This window comes from Convolutriloba macropyga, chromosome 9, assembly GCF_964194025.1.
Source record: "Convolutriloba macropyga chromosome 9, txConMacr16.3, whole genome shotgun sequence".
In the NCBI taxonomy this organism is placed as follows: domain Eukaryota; kingdom Metazoa; phylum Xenacoelomorpha; order Acoela; family Convolutidae; genus Convolutriloba; species Convolutriloba macropyga.
In genome coordinates this window covers 29,651,850-29,666,865 of record NC_134476.1, presented here as the reverse complement: position 1 = coordinate 29,666,865, position 15,016 = coordinate 29,651,850, and the positions used below count along the sequence as shown (strand labels likewise).

At 34.2% G+C, this 15,016-nt stretch overlaps 2 protein-coding genes across 5 annotated transcripts in view; both read right to left on the bottom strand.

Moving 5' to 3' along the window:
* LOC142345715 (methylcrotonoyl-CoA carboxylase subunit alpha, mitochondrial-like) overlaps positions 1-15,016 on the bottom strand; it is a 151,540-nt gene that overhangs the window by 16,573 nt on the left and 119,951 nt on the right. For all 4 annotated transcript variants that reach the window (XM_075397985.1, XM_075397987.1, XM_075397986.1 and 1 more), the window contains exons 10-11: positions 12,856-12,983; positions 12,438-12,624 (exon numbers count right to left, since the gene is read on the bottom strand). In XM_075397985.1, the coding sequence (XP_075254100.1) occupies positions 12,438-12,624; positions 12,856-12,983 (315 nt within the window). The remainder of the gene's footprint in view (positions 1-12,437; positions 12,625-12,855; positions 12,984-15,016) is intronic.
* Positions 1-15,016, bottom strand: part of LOC142345719 (peptidyl-prolyl cis-trans isomerase-like) — a 41,587-nt gene that overhangs the window by 21,479 nt on the left and 5,092 nt on the right. The window lies entirely within an intron of this gene.

Here is a 15,016-nt window from a genome sequence, read left to right as displayed (position 1 = left end):
CATCTGCAAGACTTAAATAGTTTCGTTGCCCACTAATGATGGTTAAACTCAGAAAAAGTCAAAAATATTCAATTTTAAAACAATTGCAATTTTAACAAAATCTTGCTAAAATTATCTTCAAAAACATTAATATCTTCAGAATCATTTCATTTTTTCAAAGGACTATCCCATATCCCTTTTTTGAGCCTTAAATGGTTTCATTGGCACATTAAAATCCATTAACTTGCAATATGATAAGTTTTCGAAAAATTGAGAAAAAAAATTTTGTGAAAGACTTGCTAAAACTCGAGTTACTAAAATCTCTTATAACAAATCCATTAACTCCAGAAACTATGACGCAGCTTATTATCAAACCTTCGAGGATGTCGCTGGGCCCCTGGAGCCGGAAAAAAATTCAAAATCATCCAAAAAACTTGAAAAACGTGCAATTTAACCTTTTTTTCAATTTTTCGGAATATTATTATTATCATGTTGCCAGTTAATGGATCTTTATGTGCCAGTGAAACTATTTCAGGCTTGAAGTAGGGATAATGGATAGTCTCTTGAGCAACGAAAAATTTCTGAAGATATTAATATCACGAAATTTAGCAAGCTTTCGTTAATAAGTAGCTTTTTTTGCCAGGCGACAACTGTTAGAGATCCAGCATCTCAGTAAATAACTGAACTTACCTATAATCCCCAGACGGCTAACTTAACTCACCTGATAGGAATCGAGGTAAGATGAAAGCTTCCAGAGTGCCAGGTTTCTGTCTTGCGCCCAGACAACCAACTGGGCAATCAGAGGGTCGTAGTGCACTGTCACCTCATCACCTACAATGGCAACTTTATTTTAACAGCAAGAAAGCTGATCTTAAACCAAAGTTGACACCATTCGAAACACTAAAAACCTCCAAAAGTCGATAAACTAAAGCCCCATAGAACAACATGGTTCAAGGATTTTCCGATCAAGTTAGTTTTCTACATCGAACAAACAAAAAACACAAATTATTAGAGTTTCATTGTCAAAAAACTAATAAAAAACACCCTTACAAAAAACATACCCGGCAGATTGCCAGAAAATGGCCGCCGTTGACTCTAATAAGCATGATTGGGATTGAAAGAATAGAATACATTGAAAAAAAAAGATTTTTGTACAAAAACATTTTTTAAGTCCGATATATTTTGATGGCATTTCGTAGTTGAACATACTTCTGTTTCTTAGAGAGAGGCTAAAGGGGCTACTATCAATACCAATAAGCATAAGAGATGATAACTAAGACTTATAGGAACGACATTCAAATAGCGGGCATCTGAAATTGCGCTTTATGGGTTTATCCCGTTTCTATTTCTCAAATCAATTTTTTTTCTGACTCTGTTCATTTTGAATTGCTTTGCTGATTTCAAATTCACTTTTAGCAGAATGAGAGAAAAGAGAACCTAGCCTAGAGAGGTCAAAAAGATTTCACGCAAAATGCTGAAAAAGCGGCAAAATGGTACAGCGAAAAAACGTTCGACGATGTAAAAAAAATAGGAGCGCTATAGTAGAAGGCTGAGAACATGAGGGCGGCTATTAATAACTAAATAACACAAAAAGCAAAATCCTAGTAGACATAATCTGATAGTTTCGGAGCACTTACAGGTAATATTTCCGTTTCAACGAATAAACTGCAAACCAACATAGATTTGCACAAGAGAGCAATTTAAAAGGGGTAGAACAATTGGACCACAAAAGTCTATTTTCAAGTGTTTCAAACAAAACCGATTAACATCAGGGAATTGCTCTCAAACAACCAGCAAGCGCTTGGCTTCGGAAGTAGCCAGCTGGGACCTCGGGATGCTAGCATTTGGAGGAAGTGGGTGCGCAGCGAGAGGGTCTCGTTGGTTGGGTGGGTGGGGGGTTCCATATAGCCATTTGGAGCAAGGGTGGTGAGAGGGAAGGGGTGACTGAGGGAAGGGGTAGGCGTTAATGGTGTGAGAGATAAAACGTCAACGAGAAAGAGAAGAAAGGAAACCCCAACCAACCGACAGAGAGAGAGAGAGAAAGAGAGAGCAGTTAATATTTTCCTTGATGAGATTCGACTCTGCAACTTCTAGTCTTCTGGTTTTTGTTAGTAATTTAATCAAATAGAAAAAAAAACAAATTTTAAATTTTAAAAGAAAAGTTTACAGACTTCGCAGTCAGAAATGTTCAAAACCGTTTTGTCTCTGGAGTTCTGTCATTCAACCCATCTGCAAGACTTAAATAGTTTCGTTGCCCAGTAATGATCGTTAAACTCAGAAAAGGACAAAAATATTCAATTTTAAAACAATTGCAATTTTAACACAATCTTGCTAAAATTATCTTCAAAAACATTAATATCTTCAGAATCATTTCATTTTCTCAAAGGACTATCCCATATCCCTTTTTTGAGCCTTAAATGGTTTCATTGGCACATTAAAATCCATTAACTTGCAATATGATAATTTTTCGAAAAATTGAGAAAAAAAATTTTGTGAAAAACTTGCTAAAACTCGAGTTACTAAAATCTCTTATAACAACTCCAGAAACTATGAAGCAGCTTATTATCAAACCTTCGAGGATGTCGCTGTGTCCCTGGAGCCGGAAAAAAATTCGAAATCATTCAAAAAACTTGAAAAACGTGCAATTTAACCTTTTTCAATTTTTCGGAATATTATTATCATGTTGCCAGTTAATCGATCTTTATGTGCCAGTGAAACTATTTTAGGCTTAACATAAGGATAATGGATAGTCTCTTGAGCAACGAAAAATTCCTGAAGATATTGATATCACGAAATTTAGCAAGATTTCGTTAAAATTTGTAATTATTTTAAAATTGTTGAATACTTTTTGTCCTTTTCTGAGCGTAACAATCAATACTGGCCAACAAAACTTTGGGCGCTACCGGTCTTGCAGCTGGTCGATACCTGTTTATCCCGTCTTTAAGAACAAAAAATCAAAACAGTCAGACAAAACATCGGTCAAGTGAAAAATCGCATAAAAAGACCAACTGTACTAATAAATGCTACAAACGTCGTTTGAGAGCAATTAAAAATTCGCTCTACTAACAGTGAAAAAAAATTTCACGCACGAAAAATGATATCGCATAAAAGGATGAATAAAAAACAGATTATGCCCTGACAATATCCAAAAAAACATTGGCCAAACAATAGACTAGACCTAACCTGGACAAAAAATGGATTGGGAATACCACTTTGGGAAAAACCTGATAAAAATTGCAAATTGCTGCATTAAAAAGACAAGAATTGCTGCATTAAAAAAAAACAAGAACTTTTGTTCAAACAACGTTTTCTCACTCTACTTAGAAAATGTGTTGAAAAAATTCCAAGCCGCAAAACCAGTCGCTTTCTCGCACCATTTCTTTTTTCGGCGTAACAAAATCATTTCTCCAATTTGACATCAAAAACCATGAAAATTTGCGAAGAGTTCTTAAAAAAAACATAGCCGAAAGACTCCGGAATCGACTTTCCGGTAAGACATTGTACATATTAGATTGTCAATTATATTTCAATTTCGTTCAACAAATGAAGGAAGGATAAACAACGATACATCTCGAAAAATGAGAAAAACAGATCAAAAAGACTGAGGGACAAGACCAAAATAATCTTTTAAAATTTCTTATAATACTCTCCGAAAATGCAGGGTCTCAATAGCTGTTCTCATCCAACCAATATGGTAACTATAAAACTCTCCAAAAAATGCAAAGTCTCAATAGCAGTTATCATCACACCATTAATTAAGACAAAGTTAATGCCAATTCATTGAAAACCCACACGAAATCCAAATTCATTTGAAAATATAACCGACTAAGCGTCGGAAGAACTGCTCATGAACGACTAGTGCGAGCTCTAATTGATTGCAGCTTCAGTCGGGGGCGGGAGGGAGGGAGTGTGGGGAGCCTAAATGGGACTAAGAAGTTCAATAGAGGGCTTCAAATAACCACATAAGAGGTTAACATATACCACTATTAAGAGTTAAAGTAAACAATGTAAACAGTTTCTGCGCACTTTTCATTTGACTTTTAGTATTAAATTGACGCCAATTGAGTTCAGCTGCTTGAAATTGTGATTGAGAGAGAATTTTAGATCACGCGAAACGCAAAAAGTCAAGGGCAAAAAAAGTCACTCGAAAAGTCAAAATTGTCAAGCAAAAATATTGCATAAAAACAAAGACACACACGTTAACAACAATTGCTATGAACTGCGTTCAAGAGCAATTAAACACCTGATACATCAGCAAGAAGTAAAAACTACATAAAAACCGAAGAGTTGCATAATTTTATTTCATGAAAATATGTGCTATCAAACCATTAATTAAATTCACTTAATAACAACCCAACCAAAAAACCTACAAAAACTTGACTGATAAAATTATTCCGGGAGGCAGAAAAACAAGAATTGGACTCAAACATACCAGATAACCTAAGATAACATACAAAATTGAAAAATGGTTTAAATTGGACTATTATCTATAGCTAAAACAAACTTTAATTGAGATTAATGAAAAGAGAAGGCAACATAATATTTTCCTTCAACAAAAACCTGAGACACTGAAAACAAGAAACAGAGTACAAAAATCGATAAAGGTTCTAAAACAGCAAAATCATAAAAATAGCTCAAGATTTTATAGAAATGATATACGGTTGATATGGTGAAAAATGCTCCATTTAAGAGTCTCTTGTTAATAGGGTTTAAAAACCCCTTTGCCAGACAAAGTAAAGCCACAGCTGGCAGATTGCAAGAAGAAAGCAGCAGTAGCTTCGTAGATCCATTGTCCAAAATGATTGTAAAAAACTGACCAATAACTAAATGTCTTTTCATTCAAAGCTGAAATGATATAATCTGATTAGGAATATGTATAACTTATTGATGCTTACATTAGCTGCTCTCAAAAAACCTTCAATTAGAGTGATACACAGTTAACCTTATCTCTAAGAATTAAAACAAAGAAAAGTTAAATTCAGAGTGAGGAATAACTTATCGCTTGACCAAACACTTATTCAATTAAATGAACAAAAACTCGATTCATTAAGACTAAAAAATGACGTCACGCACGAAACTCAGTTGAAATTGCATGAGCGAAAGAACAAAGAGCAGATTTGAAGTGATTGTGACGTCATATGGTCCTTAAAAAATCTTGACAACAAAATAAAAACATAGCTGGCAGATTGCCAGAAAACAGCCGCAATAACTTCATAGATCTGTAGACTCCAAAACAAAGAAAAAAACAGTCCTAAACAAAAACTTAATCTTTCATTAAAGATTGAAATGTTAAATTTTGATTAAGAATCTGTATAACTTATTGCTGTTTCCATTAGCTGCACTTAAATAACCTTCAATTAAAGTGACAAGCACTCATTTGATCTTATGTCTTTGAATTAAAGCAAAGAAAAGTTAGTTCCAGAGTGAAGAAGTCATTTTTGAGAGTGAGGTAAATCACGTGTGAACGAAAATTTAACCACGCGAATGAACAAAAAACTCGCTCCACTGGGAGTGAAAAATAACGTCACGAATGCAATTCAGTTAAAATTGCATGAACGAATGAACAAAGTGAAGTGGTTGTGACCAAAGAACACTTTAGAAAAATTCTCTGCAAACGCTATATGCAATTCCGAACCATTTATTTGGAAAAATGTTAATTAAATTCTCTCGTAATCGGTCAGCCAACCAAAATTTGCCCGAGAAGCAAAAAACAACAATTAAAATATAAGTGCAAAAACGTTAAAAATTAGGAAATTTGTTTAATTTATTAAAGTGATATGCGCCCTGTTAGCTTCCACAATTCTTCCAAACCATTATTCGGCAAACCATTTTTAAAACCTTTTCTGCCAGATCAGTCACTCATCCAAAACGAGGGAGCGGTTTGAAACTGCTAAGAACAAAAAACTAAAAAAAAAACAGTAATTCACGTTTGAGAAAACAGCCATGACTAGATTTGAAGTGTCAGTTCATAGTACCAACACCTTAAAAGTAACGCTCAACTTAGATTTAACTGCGTAAAATTAGAGCAGGAAACATAAGATCAGAATAAAGTCAAACACCATAAAAACATAATAATTGGCAAAAATTTGCTCATTATTATGTTTTTATGGTTAAAAAAAATGGTTAAAAAAAAGCATGAAGATTGAATCTCAATAAGTAATATTTGGTTCAGAGGGTCAAAAGTGCTTTCAAACAAACTAATAATAGACTTGATATTTGTGAGAGACATACCTTTGATTGAACCGTCGGAATAAAAACTAACCAAAAAAACTTTGAAAAAAATCGCATGTGATCATGAAAATATAATAAAATTGAAATTAAGAAACAAACTTCCCTGGAACTTCAAAGATTAGACGTCAAAAAACAAAACAGATATTAAAAACAGGAAATAAAGCCATTGGCTCTGCTTAAAAAAACTTTTTCTACGTAAAACCAAAAAAAAAAAAATAAAAAAATTGGACAAAAATGCAAAAAACGGATTAGAATGTGTACAATTTGATAAAACAAAAAAGTATTGACGTTCAAAAGAGTTGTTCAATGCACAATTTGCCTATCCAACGTTGCCTTACAGATTGATAATTCAGAAAAAAAGTCCGCTTAAAGATCTAAACAGGAAGAAATTATTGAAAAAATTCCAAAAAATTAACTTTAAGTTTAAGATGAGCCCAATTTACACTTGAAAAAAATTATTAGGCTCTGCACAACTTTGTGGCATCAATTTAATGAATTTATTTATTAATACCAATTCGATTAATTACAATTTCTACAAAAAAACTAAATTACAAGTAAAAAAAATTGAGCCAAATGGACGCAAAACCGGCTAAAAACGGCTATCTATATGCGCCGCTCTCAAGAAAATTTTTCAAAAAGTCAGAAAGTCAATCACTGAACGCAGCGCATGATCAGAAAACTTCTCTCGCTTAGCGAAAATCTGTTCAACATGACAGCTTTTCTCACGTTCGCTTTTAGGCCAAAATGCCGCGTGAACAGATCTACTTCCTGTTAAAAAATGACCGAGAGAAAACCAATACTACTCTTCGAGTCGTAAGAAAAACCGAGAAGGCCAATAATAGCCTCAATTATCGCTTTGAGGCTATTTAAAAAAGTAAAAAAAAATCAAACTGCTCCGAAAAAAGCCGCACGTAATCGAAAACATTTTGCTCGCTGAGCAAAAATTTTTTCACAACTACTTTTCTCGCTCTCTCTCTCAAAAACGCGTCATGAAAAAACTTAATCAATCTCTCTTCTCAGTGCTCCTCAATTCGTTCAGCCGTTTGACCTATACATTTCATTTTCACGTGCGGCATTGACATTTACATCCTGTTTTAAATACACTAAAAAACATAAGCAACTAAACGTCGGAAGAATTGCTCTCGAACGACTAGTGGGAGCTCTAATCAACTGCAGCCAGCATCAGTCGGGGGGGGGGGAGTGAGGGAGAGAGGAAGGGAGGGAGGGATGGAGGGGGAGCCTAAATGGGACTAAGTTCAGTAGTGGGCTTCAAATAACCACATTAGAGGTTAACAGATACCACTATTAAGAAAAAGTAAAAAATGGAACCAGTTTCGACGCACTTTTCATTTGACTTTAAGTATTAAATTGCCGCCAATTGAATTCAGCTGCTTGATATTGTGATTGAAAAAGAATTTTAGATCAAGCGAAACGCAAAAAGTCAAGGGCGTAAAATTCACTCGAAAAAACAAAATTGTCAAGCGAAAATTTTGCATAAAAACAAAAGACACACACGTTTACAATAATTGCTATGAACTTCGTTCGAGAGCAATTAAACACCTGATACATCAGCAAGAAGTAAAAACTACATAACAACCGAAGAGTTGCAAAATTTTGTTTCATGAAAATATGTGCCATCTGTTGATAGAACTGTTCAAATAAAAAATTAAAAAAAAACTTTGAAAAAAATCGCATGTGATCATGAAATAAAAAATTGAATTTAAGAAACAATTTTCCCTGGAATTTCAAAGATTGGACGTCAAAAAACAAAACAGATATTAAAAACAGGAAATAAAGCCACTGGCTCTGCTTAGAAAAACTTTTTCTTCCACGTAAAACCAATAAAAAACAAAAATTAAATTGGACAGCAATGCAAAAAACGGATTAGAATGTGTACAATTTGATAAAACAAAAAAAGTGGTCACGTTCGAAAGAGTTGTTCAATGCACAATTTGCCAATCGAACGTTGCCTTATAGATTGATAATTTAGAAAAAAGTCCGCTCAAAGATCTAAACAGGAAGAACTTATTGAAAAAAATTCCAAAAATTAACTTCAAGTTTGAGAAAGATGAGCCCAATTTACACTTGAAAAATATTATTAGGTTCTGCAAAACTTTGTGGCATCAACTTCAAAAATTTATATTAATACCAATTCGATCAAATACAATTTCTACAAAAAACTAAATTACAAGAATCCCAAAAACAAGCATGATCAAAAAACTTCTCTCGCTTAGCGAAAATCTGTTCAACATGACAGCTTTCCTCACCTTCGCTTTTAAGTCAAAATGCCGCGTGAACAGAACTACTTCCTGTTAAAAAATGACCGAGAGAAAACCAATACTACTCTTCGAGTCGTAAGAAAAACCGAGAAGGCCAGTAATAGCCTCAATTATCGCTTTGAGGCTATTTAAAAAAGTAAAAAAAATCAAACTGCTCCAAAAAAAGCCGCACGTAATCGAAAACGTTTTGCTCGCTGAGCAAAAATTTATTCACAACTACTTTTCTCGCTCTCTCTCTCAAAAACGCGTCATGAAAACTTAATCAATCTCTCTTCTCACTGCTCCTCACACAATTCGTTCAGCCTTTTGACCTATACATTTCATTTTCACGTGCGGCATTGACTTTTACATCCTGTTTTAAATACACTAAAAAAACATAAGCAACTAAACGTCGAAAGAATTGCTCTCGAACGACTAGTGGGAGCTCTAATCAATTGTAACCTGCTTCAGTCGGGGGGAGGGAGGGAGGGAGGGAGGGAAGGGGAGCCTAAATGGGAGTAAGAAGTTCAATAGTGGGCTTCAAATAACCACATTAGAGGTTAACAGATACCACTATTAAGACAAAGTAAAAAATGAAACCAGTTTCGACGCACTTTTCATTTGAATTTTAGTATTAAATTGCCGACAATTGAATTCAGCTGCTTGCAATTGTGATTGAAAAAAAATTTTAGGTAACGCGAAAAGCAAAAAGTCAACGGCGTAAAAGTCAATCGAAAAGTCAAAATTGTCAAGCAAAAATATAGCATAAAAACAAAAGACACACACGTTTACAATGAATGCTATGAACTTCGGTCAAGAGCAATTAAAAACCTGATACATCAGCAAGAAGTAAAAGCTACATAAAAACCGAAGAGTTGCATAATTTTATTTCATATAAATCAGTGCTATCAAATCATTAATTAAATTCACTAAGTAATAACAACCCAAACATTGATTTTTTCGGCGTAACTAAATCACTTCTCAAATTTGACATCAAAAACCATGAAAATTTGTGAAGTTCTTATAAAAACATAGCCCAAAGATTTCGGAATCGACTTTCCTGTAAAACATTGTACATATTAGATTGTCAATTATGATTCAATTTTGTTCAACAAATGATGGAAGGATAAACAACGATACATCTCGAAAAATGAGAACAGATCAAAAAAGACTGAGGGACAAGACCAAAATATTCTTTTAAATTTTCTTATAATACTCTCCGAAAATGCAGGGTCTCAATAGCTGTTCTCATCAAACCGATATGGTTACTATAAAACTCTCCAAAAAATGCAGAGTCTCAATAGCAGTTATAATCACACCATTAAATAAGACAAAGTTAATGCCAATTCACTGAAAACCCACACGACATCCTAATTCATTTTAAAGTATAAGTGCAAAAACGTTAAAAAGTTAGGAAATTTGTTTAATTTATTAAAGTGATATGCGCCCTGTTCGCTTCCACAATTCTTCCAAACCATTATTCGGCAAACCATTTTTAAAACCTTTTCTGCCAGATCAGTCACTCATCCAAAACGAGGGAGCGGTTTGAAACTGCTAAGAAAAAACTTAAAAAAAACAGTAATTCACGTTTGAGAAAACAGCCATGACTAGATTTGAAGTGTCAGTTCATAGTACCAACACCTTAAAAGTAACGCTCAACTTAGATTTAACTGCGTAAAATTAGAGCAGGAAACATAAGATCAGAATAAAGTCAAACACCATAAAAACATAAAAATTGGCAAAAATTTGCTCGAATTTCGCCAAAATTAAAAACCTTTCTATCAAAACAAACACGAACCAAAACTGCTACAACAACTAGTTTGAACGCCACAAATCTGCAAAGATAAAAAAGAACACTAAAAATTCTAGAAACGTTAAAAAAATTGCTCATTATTATGTTTTTATGGTTAAAAAAAATGGTTAAAAAAAAACATGAAGATTGAATCTCAATATGTAATATTTGGTTCAGTGGGTCAAAAGTGCTTTCAAACCAGCTAATAATAGACTTGATATTTTTGAGAGACACCTTTGATAGAACTGTTGAAATAAAAACTAAAAAAAACTTGTGAAAAAATCGGATGAGATCATAAAAATATATTAAAATTGAATTTAAGAAAGAAATTTCTCTGGAATTTCAAAGATTAGACGTCAAAAAAACAAAAACAGATATTAATAACATGAAATAAAGCCACTGGCTCTGCTTAGAAAAACTTTTTCTTCCACGTAAAACCAATAAAAAACAAACTAAATTGGACAGAAATGCAAAAAACGGATTAGTATGTGTACAATTTGATAAAAACAAAAAAGAAGTGACGTTCAAGAGAGTTGTTCAATGCACGATTTGCCAATCGAACGTTGCCTTATAGATTGATATTTCAGGAAAAAATCAGCTGAAAGATCTAAACAGGAAGAAATTATTGAAAAAATTCCAAAAATTAACTTTAGGTTTGAGAAAGATGAGCCCAATTTACACTTGAAAAATATTATAAGGCTCTGCAAAACTTGTGGTACCAATTTCATAAAGTTATGTATTAAAACCGAATCGATCAAAAACAATTTCCACAAAAAACTAAAATACAATTTAAAAAAATTGATCCAAATGGACGAAAAACCGGCTAAAAACGGTTATCTATATGCGCTCTTTCAAGGTCAGAAAGTCATTCCCTGAACGCAACGCATGATCAAAAAACTTCTCTCGCTTAGCGAAAAACTGTTCAACATGACAGCTTTCCTCATCTTCGCTTTTAAGTCAGAAAGCCACTTGAACAGAACTAATTCGTGTTAAAAAAGACCGAGAGAAAACCAATACTACTCTTCGAGTCGTAAAAAACCAAGAGAAGGCCAATAATAAACTCATCTATCGCTTCGCGGCTATTAAAAACCAAGAGAAGGCCAATAATAGCCTCAACTATCGCTTTGGGGCTATTAAAAAAAACAAAGAAAATCCAACTGCTTCGAAAAAGCCGAACGTAATCGAAAACATTTCGCTCGCTGGGCAAAAATTTTTTCACAACTACTTTTCTCACTCTCGCTCAAAAAGCGTCATGAAAACTTAATCACTCTCTCTTCTCACTGCTCCTCAATTCGTTCAGCCGTTTGACCTATAGATTTCATTTTTACCTGCGGCATTGACTTTTACATCCTGTTTTAAATACACTAAAAAAAGTAACCAACTAAACGTCGGAAGAATTGCTTTCGAACGACTAGTGGGAGCTCTAATCAATTGCAGCCTGCTTCAGTCGGGGGAGGGGGAGTCTAAATGGGACTAAGAAACTCAATAGTGGGCTTCAAATAACCACATTAGAGGGTAGCAAATAACACTATTAAGATTTAAAAAGATGGCCAGTTTCGGTGCACTTTTCATTTGACTTTCAGTATTAAATTGCCGCCAATTGAATTCAGCTGCTTGAAACTGTGATTCGCAGAGAATTTTAGATCACGCGAAACGCAAAAAGTCAAGGGCATAAAAGTCACTCGAAAAGTCAAAATTGTCAAGCGAAAATTTTGCATAAAAACAAAAGACACACACGTTTACAATAATTGCTATGAACTTCGTTCAAGAGCAATTAAACACCCGATACATCAGCAAGAAGGAAAAACTACATAAAAACTGAAGAGTTGCATAATTTTATTTCATGAAAATATGTGCTATCAAACCATTAATTAAATTCACTTAGGAATAGCAACCCAACCAAAAAACCTAGAAAAACTTTGCTGGATTGGGAATACTACTTTGTGAAAAATCTGATAAAAATTGCACATTGCTGCATTAAAAAAACTAGAATCGAGAAAGCGAAATTTTAATCAAACGACGTTTACTCACTCTACTTTGAAAATTTATTGAAAAAGTTTCAAGCCGCGTAAATAGAATTCACCAAGGATTCGTGTCTAAATGAAAACCAGCATTGCCTTTTTCTATATCTGAGTGATATTGTTTAATGTGCTATAATACTTGAAATCATTTCGTACCCTCTGTCACTCCCGTTTCAATTCTAACTTCATCGGGAACATGCTGCGGAGCAACCAGTCGTTCCAGAACTCCAGCTCCAGGCATAAAATTATTGTCTGGGTCTTCGGCGTATATTCGAGCTTCAAATGAGTGTCCATTTACTTGAATCTGGTCCTGAGTCATTGGCAATTTTGACCCTTCGGCTACCTAAAGTAAAAACTGCATTTCAATCAAAAATCAATCTCAACTCTTAAGATTACTTCAAAGAACTTTTCCCCCTAGTTCAGGGAAACGGCGCTAGGAGAGTTGTACAGGATAGTGATTTATGCAAAATGCAAACGCAAAAATACAAATGCAAAGCGTGCAATGTGAATAGAATTGCTAGTGAATAAAAGACAAGCCATGAAATTATATTCCTAATAACATTGAAATGGAGACCTTGAATTGCCATTGGACCAAGTCCTGCCCAGTGATCATCTCTGTTATTGGATGTTCCACCTGAAGCCGCGTGTTCATCTCCATGAAGTAGAAGTTAAACGCCTCGTCCATCACAAACTCCACTGTGCCTACAACATGATATCATCAATTTATTGTGGAGCAAAATATAACACAGTGCTATTCAATCTATCTGAAGAATCAATATTTTCTGCTTATGAGTAAAAAAGTTCACTTGTCGCTTTCATGTGGTAACAACCATAAATATGCGATATCAGTAAAAATGAGTACAATCTAAAACCCTAGCCTGTGACAATATTCACGCTGAGAAAATTGTACCTCGTTGAAAAGATTCTCGATACCCAAGATACCTGCTTGAACATCAAAAATCACATGGAAATTGAGACTTATATAACGAAAGCCAAATGGATCCTGTTCAACTTCAAACCTAGTAATCTTAAGCTGACAGCTACTACAGCCATTATACCTTCAAAAAACCACTCGCGCAGTTATCGTCTGATAAGACCGAAATGACAGAGGATTAGAGGAATAGTTTGATTATTCATACCACTAAAAAGCCGCCTCGAAAAAACGCAGCCAAGCACATAAAAGAAAGAATTCAAACTCAGTAACAAAACCATTTCACCAATACACTATTTCGTAGTGAACTGCCGCCACTTGAGTTCAGCTTCTTAAAGAGGGAGAAATTAAGATCACACAAAACGAAAAAGTCAAGGGCGCAAAAGTCACTCAAGAAGTCGAAAAATGTTCTAACGCAAAAGCGTCAAGCAAAAATTTTGCATAAAAAAGACTATCACGTTCACAATAATTATTTCAGACTTCGTTGGAGAGCAAAAAATCACGCAAACAAAAAAATGGAGGCAAAGCTGACTTTCTACGCATTACAAATATCCAGCAATCACAACAGAGAAACTCAAAATAATATCTACAGCTAAATCATTCTAAAGTCTAATCAGCGCGCCACTGTTGTGAAATTCCTGGGATATCCGCAAAATCAAGCTAATATTTGCCGGATAAAGCACACAATATAACTTAATAAAATCAAGGGTGCAAAAAATAATGTGAACAAGGAGGTTCGCATAGCTAGCTCCATTTCACAAAAAAAATTGAGGGCAAAAATTGCCTTCAATATTTTTCTGGTAAACAACAAAAATGCATTTTTAAAAATTCATCTTTTAATAATAGCAAAAAATACCGATAAAAACAAAGAGCAAGTATTCGCCAAACAAACCATCTTTAAATAATAGCATTAAAAGACAAAATGAACTGAGAAAAATTTTGCGGGCGGAACTGCCAAAAGATCAAAATATTACGCCGAAAATAGGGGTATCAAAGTCATCAATATTGAAAAATTTTCAGTGCACTTTTTCTGGATCTCGAACCAAGTTTCATTACATAACGCATAAAATCTAAAAACAGCATGCATAAGGCAAGACCAAATAAGCAAAAGTCAAGGGTTATTTAACTTAAAGAAAACAGTGAAGTCAAATTCAATAAACCCAATAATTGTATATTGAAATCATCAATAAAATTTGTAAAACACGCTCGCCTTTGCTAACTGCACATAACATGACAGTATGAAAAGAATCAAAAAGATAGCTGGCAGATTGCCAGAAAATAGCCGCAATAAGTTCGTAGATCTGCAGTCTCAAAAAACAGTAAAAAAAGACACCAAAAAAAATCGCCTTCATTGAAGGCGGTATGTTATATTTTGATTGATAATCTGTATAAAAACTTGCTGCCTCTATTAGCTGCTCTCTAATAACTTTCATTTAGAGTGGCACACACCCATTTGACCTTATCTCTTTGAATTAAAAAAATAAAAGTCAATTTCAAAGAGAGGAAGTCATTTTTGTGAGTGAGGTAAGTCATATGTGATCAAAAATTTAATCACGCAATTGAACAAAAAAAACTCGCTCCACTAAGATCAAAAAATGACATCAAACACGCACTTCAGATGAAACTACAAGAACGAATGAACAAAAAGCAGATTTGAAGTGGCTGTGACGTCATATGGTCGTAACAAAAATCGCGACGACGAAATAAAAAAACATAGCAGGACAAGTCCTGACGTACAATTTAAAGAAATTTCATTGACTAAACAAACAAACAACCAGACCTAGAACGGACTATGAATGGATTG